Genomic DNA, 23645 nt, shown 5'->3' on the forward strand with positions numbered 1-23645 from the left:
ACTGATGGCGTCATTGTGTGGCGCCAAAACAGTCTCCTCTCAGCCTCTATCCTGAGTACCTCCATTGTGGACACACACTTATCTAGGATAAAAAAATAAAATCACGCGTGTGGTGTTTAATGTGTCACCCACACCTGCAGTATTTCAGCGCGTCTTGTGGTTTTCAGCCCCTGTCGGTCTCGCCATGAAAGACGACGATGGTTTGACGGCAGGTTTTCATTCAGCTCAACTCCATGCTAATGCGGCGGCTGTTCCTGATGGACTTTGTTGGGTGTCAATTCTCTCCTGTCTACTGCTCGCGTGCTCCTATGTTGGAAGTCTGTACGTTTGGAAAAGCGATTTACCAAGGTATGGGCTGTGTCAAAAAACCTACCCCGCTCCCTTCCTGGACAGCATTGTTGACTGTCATAACGTTCGATTTGACGCTTAGATCTAAATCGAATGTTCAAAAATATCGTTTGAATCGAATGTTCAAATACAGCGTGAATCGAACGTTCGGTATCGTTCGAGTCGAATACACTTTGCTGTTCGAATAGAATGTTACAAATGGAGCGTTCGAAACTATTTTGCTGTGTATCTTTTCATTATGGATTTTGTTTTTCAGTATTATTTCTTTATCCTTACTTATTTTGTCGATGATTTGTTGTGGCAGCCGTATCTCATGTATCATAAGATGCTGCAAACGTATTACTGTGGAATGCATTAAATCAATACTGTCTTTTCATGGTTGTTTGCACCTACAGGGATCATCCTGCAGTGATAAAGAGGCGCTTCACTAGTGTGCTGATCGTGTCCGCTCTGTCTCCATTGTTTGTGTGGGCATGGAAAGAATTCACAGGCTTCCAGGTTAGTTTACTGCACCACAGACGCTCAATCCTTGCAGTTGCTGTGTGTGTTTTACCGTGTGGTCTCTTAGTCACCATCAAATCAAAATTGACAGTTTTTATTTTGTATGGAATATTGTAGTATTTATCAGTGGCGGTTCTAGTATCTAGTTCTCATATGGCACCCTGGTCGAACTACCCCTTTTGCCACTATACACCCCCACCCCCCAGGATTTTAACAGAAATATGTGTGTTGAACATAAAGGAAGACAATGTTACCATCTGTTAGTTTTGAATGTGGGAAAAAACGAGTTAATTTTAAACCTTTTTGCTCTATTTTCAACTTCCTGGTTTATATTAGTCCTCATGTCAACGTCATAGGCTGTGACGCTTTCTCATTGGCGTAGTGTCATAGCTGGGGGCGGAGTCGGCGTGGGGGAAAACAGTCCATTCCCCGCTATGTAAATGCATGGGATTAACCCAGTTTATCCGGTGTAGAATCACTTTTGCCGCTCGACAGAGCAAGATCTATAGAGAAACTGAGCCATATTGGGTCAGATTGTCCATACAGTATCTGTGACTGATAAACGACCCAACGGAATCAATGGCCAGAGGTGTCATTTTCTCATCAAAATACTCCGAGCTGCTCCGCCGACCCCCATATAGGTATCTTCATAAGTCACCCAGTCTTTCCATGAAGATGTTCATTCAGTGTTCTTGAATTTAATGGGTTAAAAGAATGTATTACATACATTTAACGTTTTAAAATGATCATAAAACGTGTCTTGTGCTTTGAAATTGACATGTCAGTGTCACAATATTATTAGAATTACGACAATAGCAAAGTTTTTTTTATTTACTTTTTTATAGCTAACGTTACCGTCTTCATCAAAAGACTGGGTCATTTATGAAGTAGCCTAGCTATTATGTTGTGTAATATTTGTGGGATACAGCTGCATTTTGACGAGAAAGTGTTCAGCTTGAAGCATGAGGCCAGCCCTTCCCATCACGAAATGAAGAAGACTTTTGAATGTTTTGTACATTAATAAACTCACTCATTATGTGGCTATGTGATCGCTCATCGTGAAAAACTGCTTTAACAAGTCCCGTGACAAGTATGACTTTATTGGCGTTTTGTTCAACAAAGTTTTGCCATTGCAATTAATGAAATCTCTTATTTTAATCTTTACAATAATACCAGCATCATGTAGTGCAAATGTTTAATTGTAATGGACTTATTGCAGGGTTTTGGAATTGAGGAACGGCTCTGTCTGTTTATTTGGCAGTATAAAACTTCAGATCAGGGTTTTTTAACTTACTAGAGGTGCTGAACGCCACATGGCAACTTTTCGGGACCGCATCAAGCAAAAATAAATCGTAATCATTACAAAGAGTAAAGATAAAGCATCTAACAAGGTCTACGTGCATTCATTCTAATGGCTTGTTTTCCCCCACGGCATATGATGGATATTTTGGACGTTTTGTGGGCGTTCCCAGTAATGCAGACCAAGTCTATAGTACGGCGATGACTCATCTGTGTCTCATAATTATTCATGAGACTGTGTGTCTTTGTCCTATGAGAAGACGTGTTGCTTAATTCATGACAGCATGCGTTGATAGGCATTTTCCTCTGACCGGCGCTTCAAACAGATCGCACACAGTAAGTGATAGATGCATTAAAGGATCAAAAACTAGTGTTTTTTCTGCTTTGTATGAGTTTCTGTGTTGCCAAGTTCTCTTCAATAGATCCTGAGTCTTCACACAAACTCGATTCATCCACACTGTGAGTGTAACTGCTCTTCACGGCCATTTAACGGCTTATAAAAACTCCACAAAATAAGCCTCAAAAGTTATCAAAGGCATGCAACAGCGTGTTCATATATATATATATATATATATATATATATATATATATATATATATATATATATATATATATATATATATATATATATATTTACGATGCAGAGAACAAATTGCGAATGGCTGTGCATTTAATTGTCCACTGAATTATAGGTGTCACAGGATATTTATGTATTTGTGTAACGGTGAGCTTACAAATCCATGTGTATATTGTGTTGCGTGTAACTTAATCTTTTGCAGCATGCATTTGTGGCTTTGATGCTTTTAATGAGAGCAAAATAAAATGGTCTGAATCAGAAGCCATTGATGTGCTGTCAGTCAACCCCCCCCCCCTCTACTCCGTCGCTGAACCACGCCCACTTTTTATAGCATTTTTCAAAACTGTGGTGAGAACTGACGGCTACTGAAACAGGGATTTCATGACCCTTTAAATAAAAATAAACTACAATACAGAACACACTAGTGTTGTCACAATACCAAAGTTATGACTTTGATACAATACCGGACTAAAATACCTCGATACCGATACTAAATCGATACCATGACCAAAAAACTCCCCTTACCAATAATTGAATAATATGACAACAGAACTTATTCATTGTTTTATATTTTTTAAACCAAAAACTCACTTGTCCAGCATGTTCCTGCCATGTTTTTTTGACCATTCCCTCCTCCTTATTGCAATAATAATTACATGCCAGTGTGAACATCCTTACTGAGATGTTTGCCACAATCACATTACAATCAAACCGCAACTTTATATTGCGTGAAGCGGCCTCTTTGTCATTTCGAACTTATAACAAAAAACAGAACAATGTCTAAAAGCTGATATGTGACAGTGTTTACAGCAAACAAGCTAAAAAACACAGAACCAAAACCTCAGAAGTTTTTATAAGCTGTTGACACAAAAGTGGATACAGGCAATTGAGACGGAGCGTGACATGTTATATTACACTGAGAACTACGCCCACTAGAGGAGAACGTAATCAGCGACAGGAAATATAACATAAAACTGACATTTGGATATTTGACTTAACAGTGACAAAATGTTTACTGCACACGTTGGCATACTGAGTGTCAGGATCCCAAAATTGACCCATTCTTCTTGCTGATCGTCTTATTGCCTGTATCCACTTTTGTCTCCTTAAAGGGATTGTTCACCCAAAAATGAAAATTCTGTCATCATTTACTCATCCTCAAGTTGTTCCAAACCTGTATGAGTTTCTTTGTTCTGCTGAACACAAAAGAAGATATTTCGAAGAATGTTTGTACCCAAGCAGATAGAGCAACCATTGACTACCATAGTAGGGAAAAAAATACTATGGTAGTAAAAGGGTAACTAAACCCCTGCTCAGAGCTTAACTCCACCCACTGGCAAATTTTGAAAAATTCTGGAAAAGTGGGCAGAGCCCAGCGGAGACAGAGGGGACGAACCGAGGGCGGAGCTGAGCGGAGGGTGTGCACCTGAGACCCGCAGTGACGGATTGATTGACAGCTGTCAGACTCGCGAGTCGCAGAGATGGAGAATGACTGGAGTGACGCCGGCTTTGCAACAGAGCGGTCATTTCTCCTACCTTCACCTGAATTGGAGGAGGGTGAATTGTCTGTAGACACAAACCCAGAGCCTTATCAATGCTGGCTCAAACTGCGTTAACTCCTGATGCTAGTGAAGCAGCAGCGCAAGAGAACTGACCTAATCTATGAACAGTCAAATCCTTACACTGAATGCCACTAAAAATAGATCAGATATCTGATACATACGATGTATTTTCATTCAAATTCACTGAATCAGCGCAGGACCAATAAGTTCAGACCTAAAAGCCTATTATAAACAGATTTCCTCAAATAAGTTAGACTATATACGCTAGCACGTTACAGTATTGTTGTTCGTTACCGCGTCAAACTTGTGTGTCAGGGTTTGAAAGCGAGTCTCATGTATGAAAATTATCTGTACACATGACGGGCGGCAATAATATCGCAAGAAAAGCCTGACGTGTACTGACAACTGCATTATTTAACCATATTAAGTGTCAAGTCAGTTTCATTCATAATGTTTCTACTTCATGTAATATGACAGTTCATACTGGAGTGAAGCCGTTCTCATCGTGTGATTGGGGGAAACATTTCTGAGGGCGTGGTGAGCTCGTGCCAGGGGCGCGGATAGTGAGCCGTTGGAGGTACCATCCTACGTCACGATGTACCACAACGTCCAATAGGAAAATTCAACTGCAGTAGCCACCGTTCAACCTTAAGAGGGCAGCACTTTGGCGGTTTTACACCATATTTTATAGAATTAAAACACTTTATACTCAAATGTCAAAACATTTACTCGAATCAATGAACAGCATTAATAAAGCCCCAGTATTACAGATCATTAACTAAAAAAAGTTGGTTTAGGGTTTAGTTACCCTTTAATGGTTGCTCTATCTGCTTGGTTACAAACATTCTTCAAAATATTGTCGGCAGCCGGTGTACATTTCTTTAGTACCAACTGACATTTTGAAAATACAAAAAATTTTGTGAATCCAAAAATTTCTGTCAAAACGGCTTTACGAATGATTTACACACACATTCGTTCTGCTCGTGTTTCATAAATGAGGCCCATTGTTTCTGCTGCTGCCGCCGGTGTCTCTTGGCACGGAACATTTTGTCAGTTACGTCACGTGAGGTATCGGTCTTGGTATCGGGGGTATTTTTACGGGTATCGGTGCATCCCTAGTTATAATACAATTTAAAAAAACATTTACCTTGAGAAGCATTTTGTTTTTGGCATTGTGCTTAATCTTATTTGATGGTGAAACGGCTGACATAATTAGATCTGATTTCTCCTATAGCCTGGTCCCTCATTACTGGCCCTTATGGGGATCCGATTGGAGGGGCTCGTTCCTGCTATCATTCTACCGCTCCTACTGACCATGGTACGTAAATAACAAAGGCTGTACTTGCTGTTCTTTTTAGACAATGGAAAGCAATTGTTTTCCTTAGGCCTAAAGCAAAGTGTTATCCAAATTGAAGATTTTGAGAAAAGAGTCTTTATGTTGGACCTCTATATCTGGCAGAGATTTTTTGGTTGTATTTGATCATTGTATTACTTTGCTGTCTGTCAGGTGCTGTTTCTGGGCCCTCTGATCCAGCTAACCATGGATTGCCCCTGGGGGTTCATTGATGGGATAAAAGTTGCAGTCGGTAAGCAGCCTTTTCCTCTTCCATTGATTTCTCCTGTGAATCTCTCTATAAAGCTATTGGATTTTAATCATCTGTAAGTGAGCCACCATAATGCTAAACTATTGTAATGATAACTGTCAGCGAGTTGTATCTGTATCCTTAAATTAAGTGCAATAGGCGGCCAACTATCAATCAACTAGAGTGATCTTTTGTTACTGTAAAAGAATCAGAAAGGCTTTAGTGTCATTGTTGTAGTAAAAGTGATTGATCTGTGATGGTTTTGCAGACCCTTGCTTCTGGACGCTGTGTCTGAGCGACATGCGCTGGCTGAGGAACCAGGTTGTGGCACCATTGACGGAGGAGCTGGTTTTTCGGGCATGCATGCTTCCCATGCTGGTACCCTGCGCCGGCCCCTCCACCGCAATCTTCACCTGCCCGCTCTTCTTTGGTGTTGGTGAGTGGTGACTAGGGACAATCAATTAACTGTTGATAATAATTTAATCCATATAACTTTTTGATGGTCGATTAAACAAGGTCATCTTTAGACTGTGTAGTTTTGAGGTGTATGCGCAAAACAGGAAAAAAGTTAAATAATTTAGTGAGTGTGCCATAGTTATGTATTCTAAATGTATTATGCCTTCAAGCCATGCAGTGGATTAGGTAGGCAGCTAGCTGTTTATTTTGTAACATAATTAATCAAGGGTCCCAAAAACTCTACAAACAAGTGATTTTACTGAAAATAAGAACTACGTGTACGTGTTTTCATATAAGTGTGCACATATATATGTTACTTGTACACAGAGCCGAGATTGCGCTGCGCACACACACACACACACACACACACACACACAAACATTCAGGAGCACAGAAACTTATCAATGATACGTGACTTATAGTAATAAAATAGCTTTGCTACTGAATTGCTACATTATATTATACTCAGCAACGAGGGGTTACATCGCTATTTTGAAGTAATTAAACTCATGCAGCTTCATTTGTAAGAGAGAGATGCTGAACAGACGCAGGTACGACTCTCTCTCCCTCTCCCTATTTTCCTCACTCTCTCTCGATAATTAATGAAAATAATAAATGCCATAATTCATTTATTCAAACAAATGTAATCTTTCGCACTACTTTATCTCTGTGTCTGATTCATGCTAGATCTAACGAGCCGTAACGGTCAAATATGTTGCTGCAAACATCCTTTAAGTTGTCAATGCTGCCAAATGACCATGGTATAAGCAGGATAATCCACGGCTAACTGTGCATTAAACAATTTTAATGCACAGCTAGCCGTGGATTATCCCTTACATATTCACTGTAAAGCCAAATTTCTAACCTTTAAAAATGTTGTGTTGGTTAAGCAAGTGGTTGTTAAGTAATGTGATAACTTTGCAGCGTTCCCAGCTTCGGATTTAAGATGTTAAGGTTAACGTTTAGTCGATTAATCGATTGTTAATTTAAACAATGATGGGAATGATTATGGGAATTTATGTAAATTGGCATCCCTAGTGGTGATGTGCCATTTGCTTCGATGTGGGCTGGGTTAAACACATACATTTTTTTCCCATCCTACTTTAGACGAGACATCTGCTTTCTTGATGCACATCTTAATGTTAGCTGTTTATCAGTGCAGTTTTTGTTAGTTTTCCATTAAATGCAATAACTTTCTCTGCCTATTTTTTCTGATGTTATCAATGCCATGCAGATGAGTAAAATATTGTAGCCAAATAATATTTAATACATTTTAAAATGTAATTTATTCCTTTGATGGCAAGGCTTAATTTTCAGCATCATTACTCCAGTCTTTAGTGTCACATGATCCTCTAGAAATCATTCAGAGCTAAGGGCTGCTGAAAATTCAGCTTTACCATCAAAGGAATAAATTACATTTTAAATTATGTTCAAATTAACAGTTATTTTAAACTGTAATAATATTTCACAGTATTGCTGTCTGTGGTTACTGTATTTTTTTTAATCAAATAAATGCAGTCATAGTTTGCATAAGTGACTTCTTTCAAAAATTTTAAACCGATTTTAATGTAATAAAGGTTGCTGCAAAAGTGTTAAGATACTCTCCAGGGAAATTATTTTAGATGCTCTGTACTTGATACCTGGTAATTGGAAACCTGAGCATTCCAGACGGTTCTAGGAAATGGCGAAAAATCAACCCACTCAAGTCTTACTTATATCAGAAAGAAGATCCCCTTTATTAATATGTTTGTATGGCTGACCACTGACTTGCTCAAGAAAAGTTAGACTATTATTGTAATGGTAACCTTTTTTTCTTCCTCCGTTTGTTCTCTCTGTTTGTGTGTGACTGCAGCTCATTTTCACCATGTAATTGAGCTCCTGCGGTTCAGACAGGGCACTGTCTCAGGGATTTTCCTCTCTGCAGGTAACCGAGTCATTAGTTTACCATCATCCTTAGTCCGAGTAGTGCCGCCCGCGAGACATAATTACTCATGTCTGTGTTTGTTTGTGTGTCCTTTTCAGTGTTCCAGTTCTCCTACACTGCAGTATTTGGAGCGTATACAGCCTTTATATTCATCAGGACAGGTGCATCTGTGATTTATCTTTAATGCTACTGATGCTTATACTACACACAAGGATTAAAAGTATAAAAAAAGTTTTGGGTAACACTTACCCGATAAGGTCTCATTTGTTACCATTAGTTAATGTATCAACCTACATAAACTAACAATGAGCAATGCATTTGTTACAGTATTTATTCATGTATTTATAATAATAATAATATTAATATAAATATAATATTAATAATATAATGTCTTGTTTTTATTATTTCATTTATTGTAGTTCTGATATAATTATATTTGTAAACAAACAAATTGTAACCGCTTACAAATAAATACAACTATCTATTCATATTTGTGTGTCTTTAGGTCATTTGGTGGGTCCTGTGTTGTGCCATTCCTTCTGCAACTACATGGGTTTTCCAGCTCTCGGCACAGCTCTGGATCATCCGCACCGCTTCACGATTCTCTTTTTCTACGTGCTGGGCGTCGTTCTCTTCTTCCTCCTGATCTTCTCCATGACTGACCCGCTCTTCTACGGTTTGCCCACACCTGTCTGCACCCTGACCTCCACGCCTGGATCCATCTGCTCCTGATCCATCCCCAACGCCATCCTGCATTTCATCCATTCCTTCTCTCCAGCCATTTGAAAAAGAATGGCTGTTTTGTCGCTGGTTTCACCAGGAGAGCGAGGGACTGCTGGAGAACAGGTATGACAATTCACAGCCTCCGTGAGGTGCTTGGAAGAACTCGGTGGAAGCAAAACATCCTCAGGTTTCACTGGAAGTTCTTTTTACCATTCAGCCGTTGTTGCGTTATCAAGTGACTTACGTTTGATGAAGGCAAGTCGATTATATGCGTCTGCATGTTTATTTGATAATATTTCGGTGTGTTTATCATGAAATTGGTGCTGGGGATGAAGATTAGACACAATTACGGGTTTTCTAGGAAGATTTGTACGCCGAAATGTGCATTTCTCAAATGCAAGACTCCCTATTTTTCTGTTCGCATATTAGAATCTTGCTCATATACACCTTACCTGTTTGGTCTGGTGCCCTTACTTGAAGACAACATTTGTTTTTCCCAACGCTACACACTTTTTTTTTTGGTTTTACTCCTGGTTTTTATCACGTCACTCAATTCAGTTGGCTTAAATCTAGATGCATATCTTTAGGTATGCTATTGGAGCAATAGACCTTATCATATTAGAATAACAAAATTTAGTGAGTGTGTGTCAGAAGTTGAGCGCACAGCTTTTTATGACACAAATATGGCCTCAAGCACAGCATTTCAAATGATGAGGTCTTTTTAGTGTATTGGTAGGTCCTGCTATGGCTGTTAGTTAATAAAAAAAAAAAAAAAAACAGCTAATACCAATTATTGTTTATACTGTATAGAGATCATTTGTACTATTTCAGGATATTCAGTGATAGGTTTGGACCAATTGTATTTCGTTCATGTATAAGGCAGAGCTAAAGATATAATTTTTTTTCGTCAACATAAGAATTTAATTGTTCATTTAGTTTGGTAGCACTGGAGGATATTGATGTAGATTCAACGCTTGTGCTTTAGAAATGGTGGACACTTTCTATTTATGACGTTGCCGTGTTGTCATAAAACACCTGCAACAACTTATATCAGAGAATTACACCTTGAGATCTTAGACCGGCTACGTTCTGAATCTAAATGCTAAGCTTTTTATAAATCTTTTATACATGGCAAAGGACATGGTCATTATCTCATGAATTTTTAAGTGGGTTCCTTCACCGTGGAGTGTTCGTGAAAACTCGTACCACTGAACTGCATGCTGCTACACTGGTGACATACGGATGTTCGGATGACGATTGATATAGAAACACCAAATATAACTCGCGTAACTGCTTAGAGCAGGGGTGGCGAACTCCGGTCCTGGAGGGCCACTGTCCTGCATAGTTTTGCTTCAACACTAATCAAACACACCTGAACAAGCTAATCATGGTCTAAAGGTTTACTTGAAAGCTACAGGCAGGTGAGTTTTATCAGGGTTGGAGCTGAACTCTACAGGACAGTGGCCCTCCAGGACCGGAGTTCGACACCCCTGGCTTAGAGGTATAGTTCACCCAAAATTGAAATTCTGACATTATTAATATTTAGTGACCCTCATGTCGTTTCTTCTGTAGACCACAAAAGGAGATGTTAGTCAGAATGTTCATGCTGCTTTTTCCATATACGTGAAAAAATATAGTCCATATGACTTATGTGCTATATATATATGCACATATTCAAATTTACCTCATCAGGAAATTTGCATAACATCCTCTTTAGTGTTCCATGGAAGAAAGGAGGATCAAAATGAGGGGGGAGTAAATGATTTTTAAGAGTACATTTTTGTGTGAACTATCCCTTTAAGTTGGCAAATGCGGCTTGCCACTCAGAACTGAGAACATTTGATGTTATGTAGTCGTTTTTGGTTTCAGTTCTCATTAAATGTGAAAGCAGAGTATATAGAGAGAGTATATAGAACTATCAGCTACTTAATATATTTGTATGGCTTGCCCTGACATGAATTATGTGTAGTTTATAGGGTCGATCATAGACTTTTCTGTGTTGTGAGAGACCATGCAAACATTTAAAGCAATAGTCTCACAAACAGGATCAAATCAGGGATCTAGTGCCAAGTAAGAGGTTTATTTGGGGTGTTTCTTTTATTCATTCCCAAAATAATTTCTTATTTGGCTCTCTACAAAAAAAACATTTGCTGTATCTTCACTCAAACAGCCAAAGTTATGGTAGGAATTTATCGCAACTTGTCTAAGGTACTACAGTGATCTGGTTTACTAGTCTCTAGCATTGAAAGAAGTCTGTGTTTTAAGTGTGCCATAGTGAATATGACTGTATCAGTGTGTTTGTTCATGAGGATGCTGTATGTAAGCACTGTTCGCCTGTGACTGGCTACACTGAACGCTGCTTTAGTTGAGTTGCTTGTGCGCATTACAGTCAACAGAGGGCGCCATTGGTGTGTGTTTTCGTTTTTCCAGTGTTTTTATCAGTTTTGCTTTGCATATTTAATCCTGTTATTAGATCGTTTAATCAAACTATGACAAAATTATGCCCTGATACTGAAAATACCCATTGAAGAAGGTAAACTTGAACTTTTTTTTGCATCTGTGGAAAATCACTGTTCCAGATTTGTTTGGTTAAACTGCACTATGGGATGTTCGGATTGGATGCCATGTTGCCCTGGCGAGGACAGGCTTGCTGTGTCAGCGCTGTGATTGATTACGATACAACTTTTAGATGATGAATGTTTAGTGAATGTGCCGGAAGCTTGTTAGTTGTCACCCATTACAGTCCAGTATGTTCATCCTCACTTTCTATCTTTGGTGAAGTTTCTGCTTTCATAAATCTTACTACAGTGTTAATCTTTCTTTTTTTTTCATCCCCTGTTCTCACACTGTTCTTTCTTTAATCTGGTTAGTTGCAAGCAAAACGAGATGCTTCGAATGTCATATTTGCAGTTAGGAGGAGCAATAGACCCTCAAATCTATTTTTGCAAATGTGAAAAGTAGCCGAGCGCTGTTTTAGCTCATTGAGACGTCACCTGTAAAGTATATGAGAATCGCTACGCCGATGAATTGAATAGGCTGGTTTGTGATTACAAACAAGTCCGATGTTTATACTGAGAGATATATTTTATAATCAAATCTATTTTGACTCAGAGAATAATGTGCATGCTAGTTGTTTTGGATGCAATTCACTGATGGACAAATGTTTTATGACAATCTATCTGGGGCTCTCTCAAATCCACTCAAATGCAAAACTCTGCCGTTTGTAAATAAATGAATGATTTTTTTAAACGCCTCACTTGGAGTTGTGTGTTCTTTATCTTTTCAAAGGTGAAGTGTGTCATTTCTTTCTCAAACACTCCTGCCATTGTTCGGACAAACAGGTAATCCTGCCTTAAACTCACGCTCGCTCAGATAAACGCAATGTTTTCGAAGCCCTACCGTGTTCACACTTTTCAGAGGATGTCAACCTCTGAAATATATTTTTCTTTGCCTGCTAAACTAGGATTTTTATGACATTTGGAAAAGTTAAACACTTCAGCTTTAGATGATATTGGAGTTCTGGAAGCCCATAATTGGAGGTGGTGTTATTTCTTGTAATTGCAGCTTTTATATTTTGAAGTTGCTTTTATACCATTCCATGTAACTTCTTTTTTTCATAATTGCACATTTATTTTTCTCGCAACTGTGACAACAATCTTACAACATGACTTGTTATTTATAACCATCTCACAATTACCTGTTTTTTTTTACTTTAATGTTGAAATGTGCTTAAATTTTTGTTCTGCAGAATGTGGAAACTGAATAGTGCCCTTATTGTGCTATTTTAAATGTTCCTAATTTAGTTTCGGAGGTCTCCTACAAGAGGTCTACATGCATCCATGGTCAAAAACACTTTAATTTTCTCATAATATACATTGCACATCACCTCATTTCTCAAAGAGTCTGAAACGGTTCATTCGAAGATTCAGTCTTTCTAAACTCCACCTTTCCGAGAGCCTACTCTGCTCTGATTGGTCAGACGGCCGAGTCTGTTGTGATTTGCTCTAGTCTCAGCCTCAGGCGTCACGCTAACGGACCGTTGGCTGAACGTCTGATGCATATGGCACACTTATCCGGAAACACTTCAGGAGTTTCAAAGTCGTCATCTGATTGGTTGAATTCTACAGGATGTCCGCGAGACGACGTGTGTGTTGCGTTCTTTTACCGTCCGCCTGGAAACAAATGCCGCGATTCCAAACTCCCTCTTGAAAGATGAACGCTGTTGTGTTTACAACTGTGACAATGAGCGCTTACCAGGATCAACTAAACGCTGGATTTTCAAAAGTATGTGAAGTTTGCGGCTCCATTGTTGCAGTAAACTTGCACAATGTTTCTTGAATTAATGTTACATTTTTAGACTGGTCTGCCTCAGCAGCCTAACAGCGCTCATCACTGTCAAAATGCGAGTGCGTCGTAAGATGTAAGGAGCAAAAGAATTCATTTTTGAGAACTGTTGATAGAAACGTTCAGCGTTCGATAGTAATATTCAGTGACGCAAACAACTCAACATTTTTAAGAAATTTCACCAGTTTGAATTGAAAATGCCATTATTTACACAAATCATGCAAATTATAACTGAATTTGACAGGAAACGTTTAATTATTTATTTATTTATTTTTACATATTAGACATATGAAGAGTGAATGTGTGCATATAAAAAATATGCAAAAAAGCACATTATTTGCAAATAGTTTAATAGTTTACTCCATAACAACGATAGACCTTTAATTTTTACCGTTCTTGTTTCTTTTTTTATTTCCTCAAATCCCTTTTAATTATTTAATTCCTTTAAACAAACCAATAAGACCAATTGCCTTACTTTTGATCCCCCCCCCATGTTCAAGACATGGTTATGGCCTTGCTCCGGAGGCTTCCTCAGCGCTTGATACACAGTGATGCAAACGATGGTCTTTCCGTACCAATTCCATAGCGAGTCTTCATCCTTTTGATCTTCATCAAAGTGGAATCTCCGCACAGAAAACGGCGTCTTCTAGACGCGTCGACAACACGAACCAAACTCTTCCAGTCTCAGCTACCTACGACTACAGTGTTTGAGGGTCAAAGTAGACGTTGTTCACAGGCAGCGAAAGAAGACCATAGTCTGTGTAACATGGGTTTGTAACAGGAAGTGAGACTGGAATTCCTGATGACTCGCTTCAGCTAAATCGTGTTACAGTGTTTGACCACCAGGGAGAGGTGTTATGATAAAGATTTAACATTTAGGCATATTTAGGATATGTTTATATTAAAAATCTTTCCTGTTCCGCCCTACTATTCATTCATTTCAACACAAGTAAGCTGACAGCTCATCTTTTTTTGAGCGTTGACAAAACTGGGCCAAGAACACTTTTTGTTGGGGGGGATTGACAGTACCATTGTGGGTGTCTTGTTCAGTCACAGTAGCATGTCACGACATGTCTCTGTTCTCCCTCTCTCTTTTAGATTATGTGTGAATGTGTGATGTTTTAGAGGATCTATCCATAGAGTCATTCTTTGCAGGCCTGGAATTCTTCAGAGCGGTGTACAGATGACTCTTCTGTGAGGATTCATTTGCTTCATACAGGTCTACTCAACATCGGGAAATGGGGTCGTATAAGGTTAATGTTTTTAAATGCTCCAAGGCTGCGTTTGTTTGATGAAAAAATACAGTAAAAACAGCAATATTGTGAAATATTATTAGAATTTAAAATAACATTTTTCTATTGTAATATATTTTAAAATGTAATTAATTCAAATATAAGTTCAATTAAAAAAATATTTTTTACTGCTTGTTCAAATTGCTTACTTAAAATGAGCTAAAGAAACACAATTGCTATACATTTTGTCCTAACTTAATTTGATTGTGTTCAATCCACTTAAATAGAAGTCAAATTGAAATTTACTTAATCCGTTGATTTGTGTTGCATTAACTGAAACTGGGCGGGGCTTGTTAGTTCCCAGCATGCTTTGCATATTGCTAAATCAAGAGATTTTATATGTAAAAGTGTTATTTGATGTATTTTTGAGCAAGATGAGAAAAGGGGAGACTTGATTGTGTTAAATAGTGTTTAATATTCAATTATGTTGGAATTATTAGAACAATTTAATTACCATTGTGGAGAAGAGTGGAGCCTTTGCGTAGGCTGTGGACTAAAACAAAAAATGTCATAATGGCTTTGCTGAAGGAGATTTAAATGCTTAGCATTTAAGATGCTAATGTGTTCTGTTACTAGCTAAAACTTTGACAACTAGCTACTGCAGTATTATAATTCAGTTGTGTAACTTTAAAATATATTAAATTGAAGTGGATGAATTAATATATGAAATTGAATGCCTGGGCCGTGTAAAATTCACTTTTGAGACAACTTAATTGGGTCCCTTAAAATGTATTCATTCTATGATGTTGAAGTTACATGAACAAATTATGTTTGTTTAACTTAATTGCTTCATGTGGGACCGATGTACACAATTAAATCATGTAAATCCAACAAATTTTCTTTTACAGTGAATGATAGTGTGTGTGTGTATATAATGCATAATGCAATAAAAAAGAATGGCAAGGTCTTTTCTTTTGCGTTTCAAAGCACTGTTCAATGCTTTGCTTTCTTTTTGTCAGTCTCTTTTCAATCTCTTTTGAGTATCTGTCTTTTTTTTTTAAAGCTTGGCCAAAACTTTTGAATGGAGAGCTGTGAAAACTGCATTAACTAAGCAAAACTCCATCTATTGCATGAATTCTCATAAAAGCTTCTCTCAGTCAAATCTTAATGAAATCCAAATGAATGTGAGTGCTTATCGTGATGACTAAAGCTGTTTTGCTTTTGTCATGCATGATTTAACCCGGTGAGAGTGCATTGTTGACATGAAGTAAGTATCAATGAACCGAAGACTGCAATGTTCGTTATTAATATCGACCTGTTGGGTGAAGAAAACTCTGCAGCTTCCCATAGGGAAGGAACTGCTGGTAATGATTCATTTGGGTAGATGAACATAAACATCAGGGGGTTTTTTGTGGCTCTGATTATGTTGTAAATTTTCATTAGATTTTTCGTCTTTATTCAGGCTGATTTTTGGGGCATAATAAGAGTAGTGATTGGACATTTTGTTGCTAAGTGGTTGATTACTGACCTAAGTCAAAAGAAATCATGCCTAAGTATGGAACTGTCCTAAATAGTGTACTTGACTGTGAAGTCCAAAACGTTGTATGTTTCAGAAGGGTTTTTGTGAGTGCTCTCTGTGCACTTTTGCAGAGGCTTCTCTGATGCGGCCTTCACAACGCAGTACGCTATTATTTATAAATGTAGCAAATGTCACCAAAGAGTGGAATCTGTGAAAGTGTGAAATCTTAGTCACCATGAAATCAAAAGTGCCATTCTTTTTTAAAAATGGAACATTGCAGTATTTATTATAAATGATTCATCTGTGTGCATTATTATTATTATTTTTTATTTAAATCATGTGCCCGGATAATCTTTAATAAAAATAACTGCCTCTTCTCTCTTTTCTCTTCTCTGATTACGTGTTTACTAGGGCTGGAAAAAAGAAGAAGATTTTAACTTATTGTTCAATAAGTTAACGATATAACGATATTGATTCTTAAATCGCAAGAATCGATTAGTCATCCTGTTTTCAGTTGATGAATGAACAGAACATTGTAGTTCGCCTCATCCAATAATATTTGTGCTTTGTTACTTTTGATATGAAACAAAGTCTCAGATTTCAAATGACGTCCATTTTATTACAAAATACAGTTTTTGAGCTGTTGTGGTGTGACAGATCGCTGTAGCACAGCACAGATCAAGAGAAGCGGCAGGGTTTCAACCGCGGAAAGAAGTCAATAAAACGGCTTGTAAACAATGTCACATAACATTAGGGTGACCACATTGTGATTACCGAAAACCAGGAAACTCAGCCCGGCAATGAGATACTCGAAGTTTACTCAAAGATTCCTTATTAATTTCAATACATTTAAATTATGCCCCCTCTGTATGGATAGAAAATTGTTATATTAGGGCCAGGACAGGACTTGAAAACAGGACGTTTGGTCACCAACACCCTCAGAAAAACCATATTCAGTCACCATAAACTCATTAGAGAGCTAGAAAAATGAACTCTAGAGAGGAGCATTTTGATAAATATGTGCACCATATTACATATTATAATTTTTTATGTTCTTCCATTTTAATCCATGTTTGAATAAATCAGTAAAGTTTTTATGACAGCCACCATTTACATATATTTCAAAAAAACGAATTGGAGTAGCAATATGATTGTAATTATAAATATAGTAACTTTATTAGTATTAAAAAAAACATCCTTGAGTGTAATTGAAGTGTTTGTATACAAATCAGTTAGTTGAAACTTTTGATAGTATAGTAATGTAGTACCAACTGACTCCCTGTAGAGTTACAGCATTAGGGAAGAGATTTTTTTTTTCCTTGAGAAAATTTGCCATGTGCTGTATCTGATATATATCCACAATAATCGAATTGAATCAAAATCGGAATTGAATCGAAAGCTTGTGAATAGAAATCAAATTGTGAAATTTGTGTCAATACCCAGCCCTTGTGTTTACTACTGGACAATCGTTCACCAGATGGCGCCGTAGGTCATACAAGACTGACTCATGGGTTTTTGCGTAAAGGCGAAGACCCAACTCTGTCTTTGTTCTACAAGACCCCCCGTTCCGTTAAACATATTTTATTGGACTGTCCTCCTTTTAATGTAAGTAGAAAACGTGTTTATAGAGTGAGCTCACTTAAGGACTAGTTTAATAAGATTTTCCCAGAAAAAGTTTTATATATTTTTTTTCTATGTCAAAGGGATAGTTCACCCAAAAATGAAAATTCTGTCATTAATTACTCACCCTCATGTCGTTCCAAACCCGTAAGACGTTCGTTCATCTTCGGAACACAAAGGAAGATCTTTTTGATGAAATCCGAGAGCTCTCTGACCTCTCCATAGACAGCAATGTAATTACCATTTTCAAGGCTCAGAAAGCAAGTAAAGACATTGTTAAAATAGTCAACTCGACTATTTTAACATGTGACTCCAGTGGTTCAAAAATGTATGAAGCGACGAGAATACTTTTTTGTGCAAAAAAACCCTAAAATAACGACTTTATTCTTTATTCTATTCGCTGTTCACGTTGTAACCATAATGCAGCTGTTCCGGGTTCTACATCAGAACGCCGGCTCTGTATTGGCCGACACTGTTCACGTGAGCACTTCAGTGCGATGCTGAAGGTCTTACGGATTTGAAACGTTGGTGATTTGATGACAGAATTTTTATTTTTAGGTGAACTATCCCTTTAATGTAAAAAATAAAATTAATTGCAGTGTTTTGCTTGGTTTTAATTGTATTTATGTAACTCTTATAATTTTGTAATTTGGTCTTTACAGTGAAGAATGCTGATATGGCATTGAATAAAACTATAAAGCTATCACTATTACTATAGCACAACCTCCTCACATGTTATCGACCAATAGCAAACCACAACCATCCAACGATCCAATAAATTCCTGATGGACAAAATCAAGTCCCGCCCTACTTTTTTTTTTTTTTTCTTGTTTGAGAAGCTGTTTCACTGGTATGCAGTGCTGCTTGAATCTTGCAGAATCTGTGAAAACGTGAATAATTTTAACAAAATAAGATATTTTACATAAGAGATGTTTACATATAGTCCACAAAACTTTTGAACAGGATGGAGATGTCCAAATTTTTCTTATTTTGTTTTAATATTTAAACATTTTTAATTTAGTACTGCCTTCGGAAGCAACAGGAGATGCTTACATTTCCCGGGAAACAAATTAAGTACAATTTACCTTGATCTTCAAATTCAAAAAGTTACAATAAGGAAGAAAACATTATCACAACTTCTGTTTCATGCCGACTTTAAGTCAAGAATTAAGATAAGAAGTTTCTGTAATACAGCTTGGTCCCTAGATGTGTGTTGGACCATTTTCAATCCAATTTTAGGGGTAGTTTTTGACCATTTTTTCCCCTACAAAAATTGTTACAAAAAAAAGTGTTTGCTTAGAAAAGTAATAGCACTGATTTTCTCAAAAAGTAGCATTAAATCATGTCCGTAGCGCAAACATTAATTATTATAAAACGAGATTATTGTAGTGAACTTTATACATAAACGTAATTATTGATGATTATTCATTTTAGTATTACTGTATTTCCATAAAATAAGCCGCACTGGGTTAATATTGCATTGTTGAGAGAGAGAAAAAAAAAACAACAGCAAAGAAGTTGCATCTGTATATAAGTGTATGCATTCAGAAATAATGTAAAATACCAAATAAAATGAAATGTTCAGAACAGAAGTGACATTTTTTTTTGTGGCAATCATCACAAACAACATTTACTTTTTAATTATAAATGCCAAGCCTAAACAAAACTGCCAACGTGTGGGATATGCGCTATACAAAACATAAGTCACTTTGTGATATAAGTTGCAGACAGCACGTTTCAGATGATATAAAAAAAGAAGCTTCTTATTCTGCAAAATACGGCAAGTGAAGGAATTGTCAGCTGGATCATTCAACATTTTGGCAGCAATGACTATGTTGCTAATAAATTCACTGAAATTAGCATTTGGCATATTCGTATTCTCTTGTGTGATATTCATCACACGAGAGAATGCATGCAAATTTATGTATTTAAATATCCCACCTGGTCCTTATTATAAAAAAGCAGCGCAGATGACAGGAGTGCTTGTCACATTCTTTCAGTTCTTTGATTAAATTTGAAAATTAATTAATAAAAATAGAGTGGACGTTGATAGATTTTTCAGAAAATGAAGCTGAGAGAAAACCAGATTTGCCAGATAGTCCTCTTAGACACCTCTTGATTCCTTTAACAGCACAACTATTCCTCCAGGAATGCAGCTTCAAAAGTCTTTCACCAGGTTTATACGCCATCTGTTTAAATGTTATATTTTCTTGCTTTCTCTGGGCCCTATTTTAAGGATCTGAGCGCATGGTCTGAAGCGCATGGTGCAGGTGCACTTAGGGCGTGTCCGAATCCCCTTTTAATGACGGAAAAAACGGTCAGCGCACCAGGAGCATGGTCTAAAAGGGTTGTGCCTAGTCTCTTAATGAGTCATGGGTGAGTTTTGGGCGTAATGTGCAATAAACCAATCAGAGTCTCATCTCCCATTCCCTTTAAAAGCTTGCGTTGCACCTGGGTGTATGATCGGGCCCTCTGTCTATCAGCATCTTGTTTGTACTGTGTTTATTATATGTGTACATTAATACCAAGGGAAGCTGGGGATAAAATGCAAGATTTCATGCAAACCGACATCGAAACTCTATATTCTACCACCGTAACAGTCCCGAGAGAGTTGTAGAATTGCCAGTGTGACTCTATTGAGTTTCTGCCCATTTCAGGTCACTTTCTCTTACCTCATTCTAATGAAGGACCTCATTGATTGAACGGCAGTGAAGGCTGTTGTCCTGCGGTGACAGGTCTCTAGAACACTTAAGTTTGCCTGTGCGAGAAAGGACAGTAATATGTGTATTGTATGATTATTTTACAGTGGAAGAAAATATTATATAAACTAAAGTTACAACTACACCTATAATATAGTTTATTTGAAATGCTACATTTTAGCCCTGGTGTAAAGCGAGCCTGAAAAACTACTTGGACAATGATGTCACAATGATCCAATGGGAAAGGTTAATATTTTATTTTCAGTCCATATATTGATTTATTTTATACATTGCTTTTACATTTTGTTTTTCATTTTATATTATTTAATTTGATTAAAGGTACACTCTAAACAAAAAAAGGTTCTATATGGCACCAAAAATGGTTCTTCGTCGTAATCATAGAGGAACCACTTTTGGTGCTATATAGCACCATATCTTAACATGTTCTGTATATGGTAGCGGTGCTATATAGCACCTTAGTCAAAGAACCGCTGAAGAACCACTGAAGCACCAAAATTGGTGCTATATAGCACTTAAAAATGTTCCCCTATGATTACGAGCCAAGAACCGTCCCAATTCAGAGGCTGAGATCCTTTGAAGGCCGCATTCAAAGGCTCCTTCAAATGCGTCCTTCGTTTCCCATGAAATGAAGTAGGCCTACACACCAGATGGATCCTTTGCGGTCTTGACTACCCCAGAATTCCTTAAGCGCCAGTGACAACAGGATTTTTTTTTTAGATTAATTGACAAATTTCACTTTTAAACGCAAGTATTGGGTTTCAGCAAAGACTTTATATATAGGAAGACGGTGCACTCTGATTACTTATGAATGGGAGAAAGTGCAAAGGCCAATATAGCGACTAATGGTGCACGTGATGCACATGAACACCACCACGACGTTCAGGATTTTCTTTAAAGGATTAGTTTACTTTTAAATAAGCTTTTGCTGATAATTTACTCACCCCCATGTCATCCAAGATGTCCATGTCTTTCTTTCTTCAGTCGAAAATAAATTAAGGTTTTTGATGAAAACATTCCAGGATTTTTCTTCAATGGACTTCAATGGGCACCAAAGGGTTCAAGGTCCAAATGACAGTTTCAGTGCAGCTTCAAAGGGCTTTAAACGATACCAGACGATGAATAAGGGTCTTATCTAGCGAAACGATCTGTCATTTTTTTTTAAAAAGTTGATGTTTTATAAGCACAAATGCTCGCTTTGCTCTGTTTGAAGCTGCACTGAAACTGTCATTTGGACCTTGAACCGTTTGGGGCCCATTGAAGTCCATTATATGGAGAAAAATCCTGGAATGTTTTCATCAAAAACCTTAATTTATTTTCGACTGAAGAAAGAAAGACATGGACATCTTGGATGACATGGGGGTGAGTAAATTATCAGCAAAAGTTTATTTAAAAGTGAACTAATCCTTTAAGCCCCGATCTGTACAAGTTGGGGACGTGTCAGTGAAAAACATGGCGGAATCAATGGATTCAACGTCTGTAGTTGACGGTACATTTTTGTTGAAATTCTGTTTACGCATCCTAGAAATTTGCATTTATCATGTGCTTGTTCTAATTACTAACCTAATATATAACGATACAGTTTGCAGTGGCTTCATAGATGAATTAAAAACGTAAAAGATTAAAACTCACCTGATGCGCATTCTTTGTTCTTCATTTTCTATAAGCAGAGTTCACAAAGTCTGTATTTTCGTGAAATTCATTAAAAGAAGGTACACCGCCATCTTGCTCCGACCAAAGAGACTTGAACGCACATGATGTCATAAACACGACTTCTCACCTCGTAAATGCGAACATCCCAGGAGGACTTGAACGCACCATAAGCCCCGCCTTCTAAATGAAAGAGCCAATCGTTGATTAGTAAAGTCTTCGTATCGCTGCAGCTGCCGTTAGAAGCTCCAATTGCTATTGAAACAGGTTTAGGATTGATAACATTTTGAGCAAAATTGTTACACTGTGTACTTTTAAATTGAAATGGAAATTGAAAGATAGATACCCTGTTGAGCATCCCATTGAGGCAAATAGTTTAAAAGTAACTGTAAAATGGCTCAGAAAAGTGAAGTTAATTCTTAGAAAAGGTCATCATCATTTGTTTGGAGAAGCCACTTGGTTTGAAATGTGGCATTCAGACATTTTTAGGTATGTCTTCGTTTCTTTTGAGTTGTCCTCTAACTTTCCCATTAACTTTGAAATATTGCCTCCTATTGTGTGGTGGTGTTGATTCACACTTTATTTTGTTCTAAAAGAAGCAGTATACCTCTTGTGCTCTCTCTGGTCTCGTATGAAAACAGATGGTCGTGATATTGAAGGGGTGGATGAGACAGTGATGTCGGTAATGAAGGTGCTCTTGCTGAGTGCACATTTCCCCAAGATCTTAATAGATTCACAGTCTGTGAAGACCGTTTATCTCTAGGAACTGAAGCACTGCATTTCACGGTATTTGCCGCCTGTCTGATGACAGCGCAATGAGGGACACGATGATGGAAGAGTTTCCAGCCATTGTTGTTTTTATGCTTTGCAGTTATAGTGGCATATGAGGCATTATCTCTAGGTAGTTTCTTAGTTTCTCTAGGTAGTTTTCTTTCCCACAGAGAAAAATAATGACAGCAGCATTGTGTGCACCATCGCTCTCGTTTGTTTCTTTGCCGCATGCTTGCTCTCATGTCTGTATTTCGTACATATTTGTCACTCTCCTGCCAGTTGAGGTATTGCGGTATAAACCATGTGCTGAATTGGATTACCCGTTATTCACAAACCACTACACCTCCTGACCCTGTCTGGTTGTTTTTATTTTTTAGTATTTGGCTTATTTAATTATGCCTTCAGCTAAAATCCACTTATTAAAATGCTTCTTTTTTGCATTAATTTAATACCCTTTTTTATTACTAATTATCAGCATAACATGTAATTGAAAAATTTGTGAGTTGGTAATGTTTTTTTGTAGTTTTTTAATATAATGTTTAATATATAAATAAAGTTTTGCATTACTTTCTAATACATTAACTAATGTCAACAGATTTAAAAAAAACATTTTTTTTATTAGTAATTGTTGAAATTAAGAATAATAAATGCGGTAGATGTATTGCTCATTGTTAGTTTGTTATCTTATGTAAAAAAATAAATAAAAAAAAGTTGCCAGCCACCGTCAGCGTTTGTAATCATTTTCACAAGAATGTCATGCCCCCAGAATATTGTGTTGTATGAATATCTGAACATGCAATATATCAAAAGAAAGAACAG

General features: G+C 37.3%; 1 protein-coding gene across 1 annotated transcript; it reads left to right on the forward strand.

Moving 5' to 3' along the window:
* On the forward strand, window positions 1–12226 carry rce1a (Ras converting CAAX endopeptidase 1a). The gene is made up of 9 exons (XM_079808640.1): window positions 1–348; window positions 744–846; window positions 5522–5605; window positions 5795–5873; window positions 6139–6306; window positions 8179–8250; window positions 8349–8411; window positions 8756–10272; window positions 10473–12226. Exons 1-8 carry the CDS (start codon window positions 185–187, stop codon window positions 8980–8982), a joined length of 960 nt encoding a protein of 319 aa, XP_079664766.1. The 5' UTR covers window positions 1–184; the 3' UTR covers window positions 8983–10272; window positions 10473–12226.
* The last annotated feature ends 11419 nt before the right edge of the window (window positions 12227–23645 follow it).

The sequence above is a fragment of the Gobio gobio genome (genome assembly GCF_949357685.1).
Source record: "Gobio gobio genome assembly, chromosome: 2".
Lineage (NCBI taxonomy): Eukaryota > Metazoa > Chordata > Actinopteri > Cypriniformes > Gobionidae > Gobio > Gobio gobio.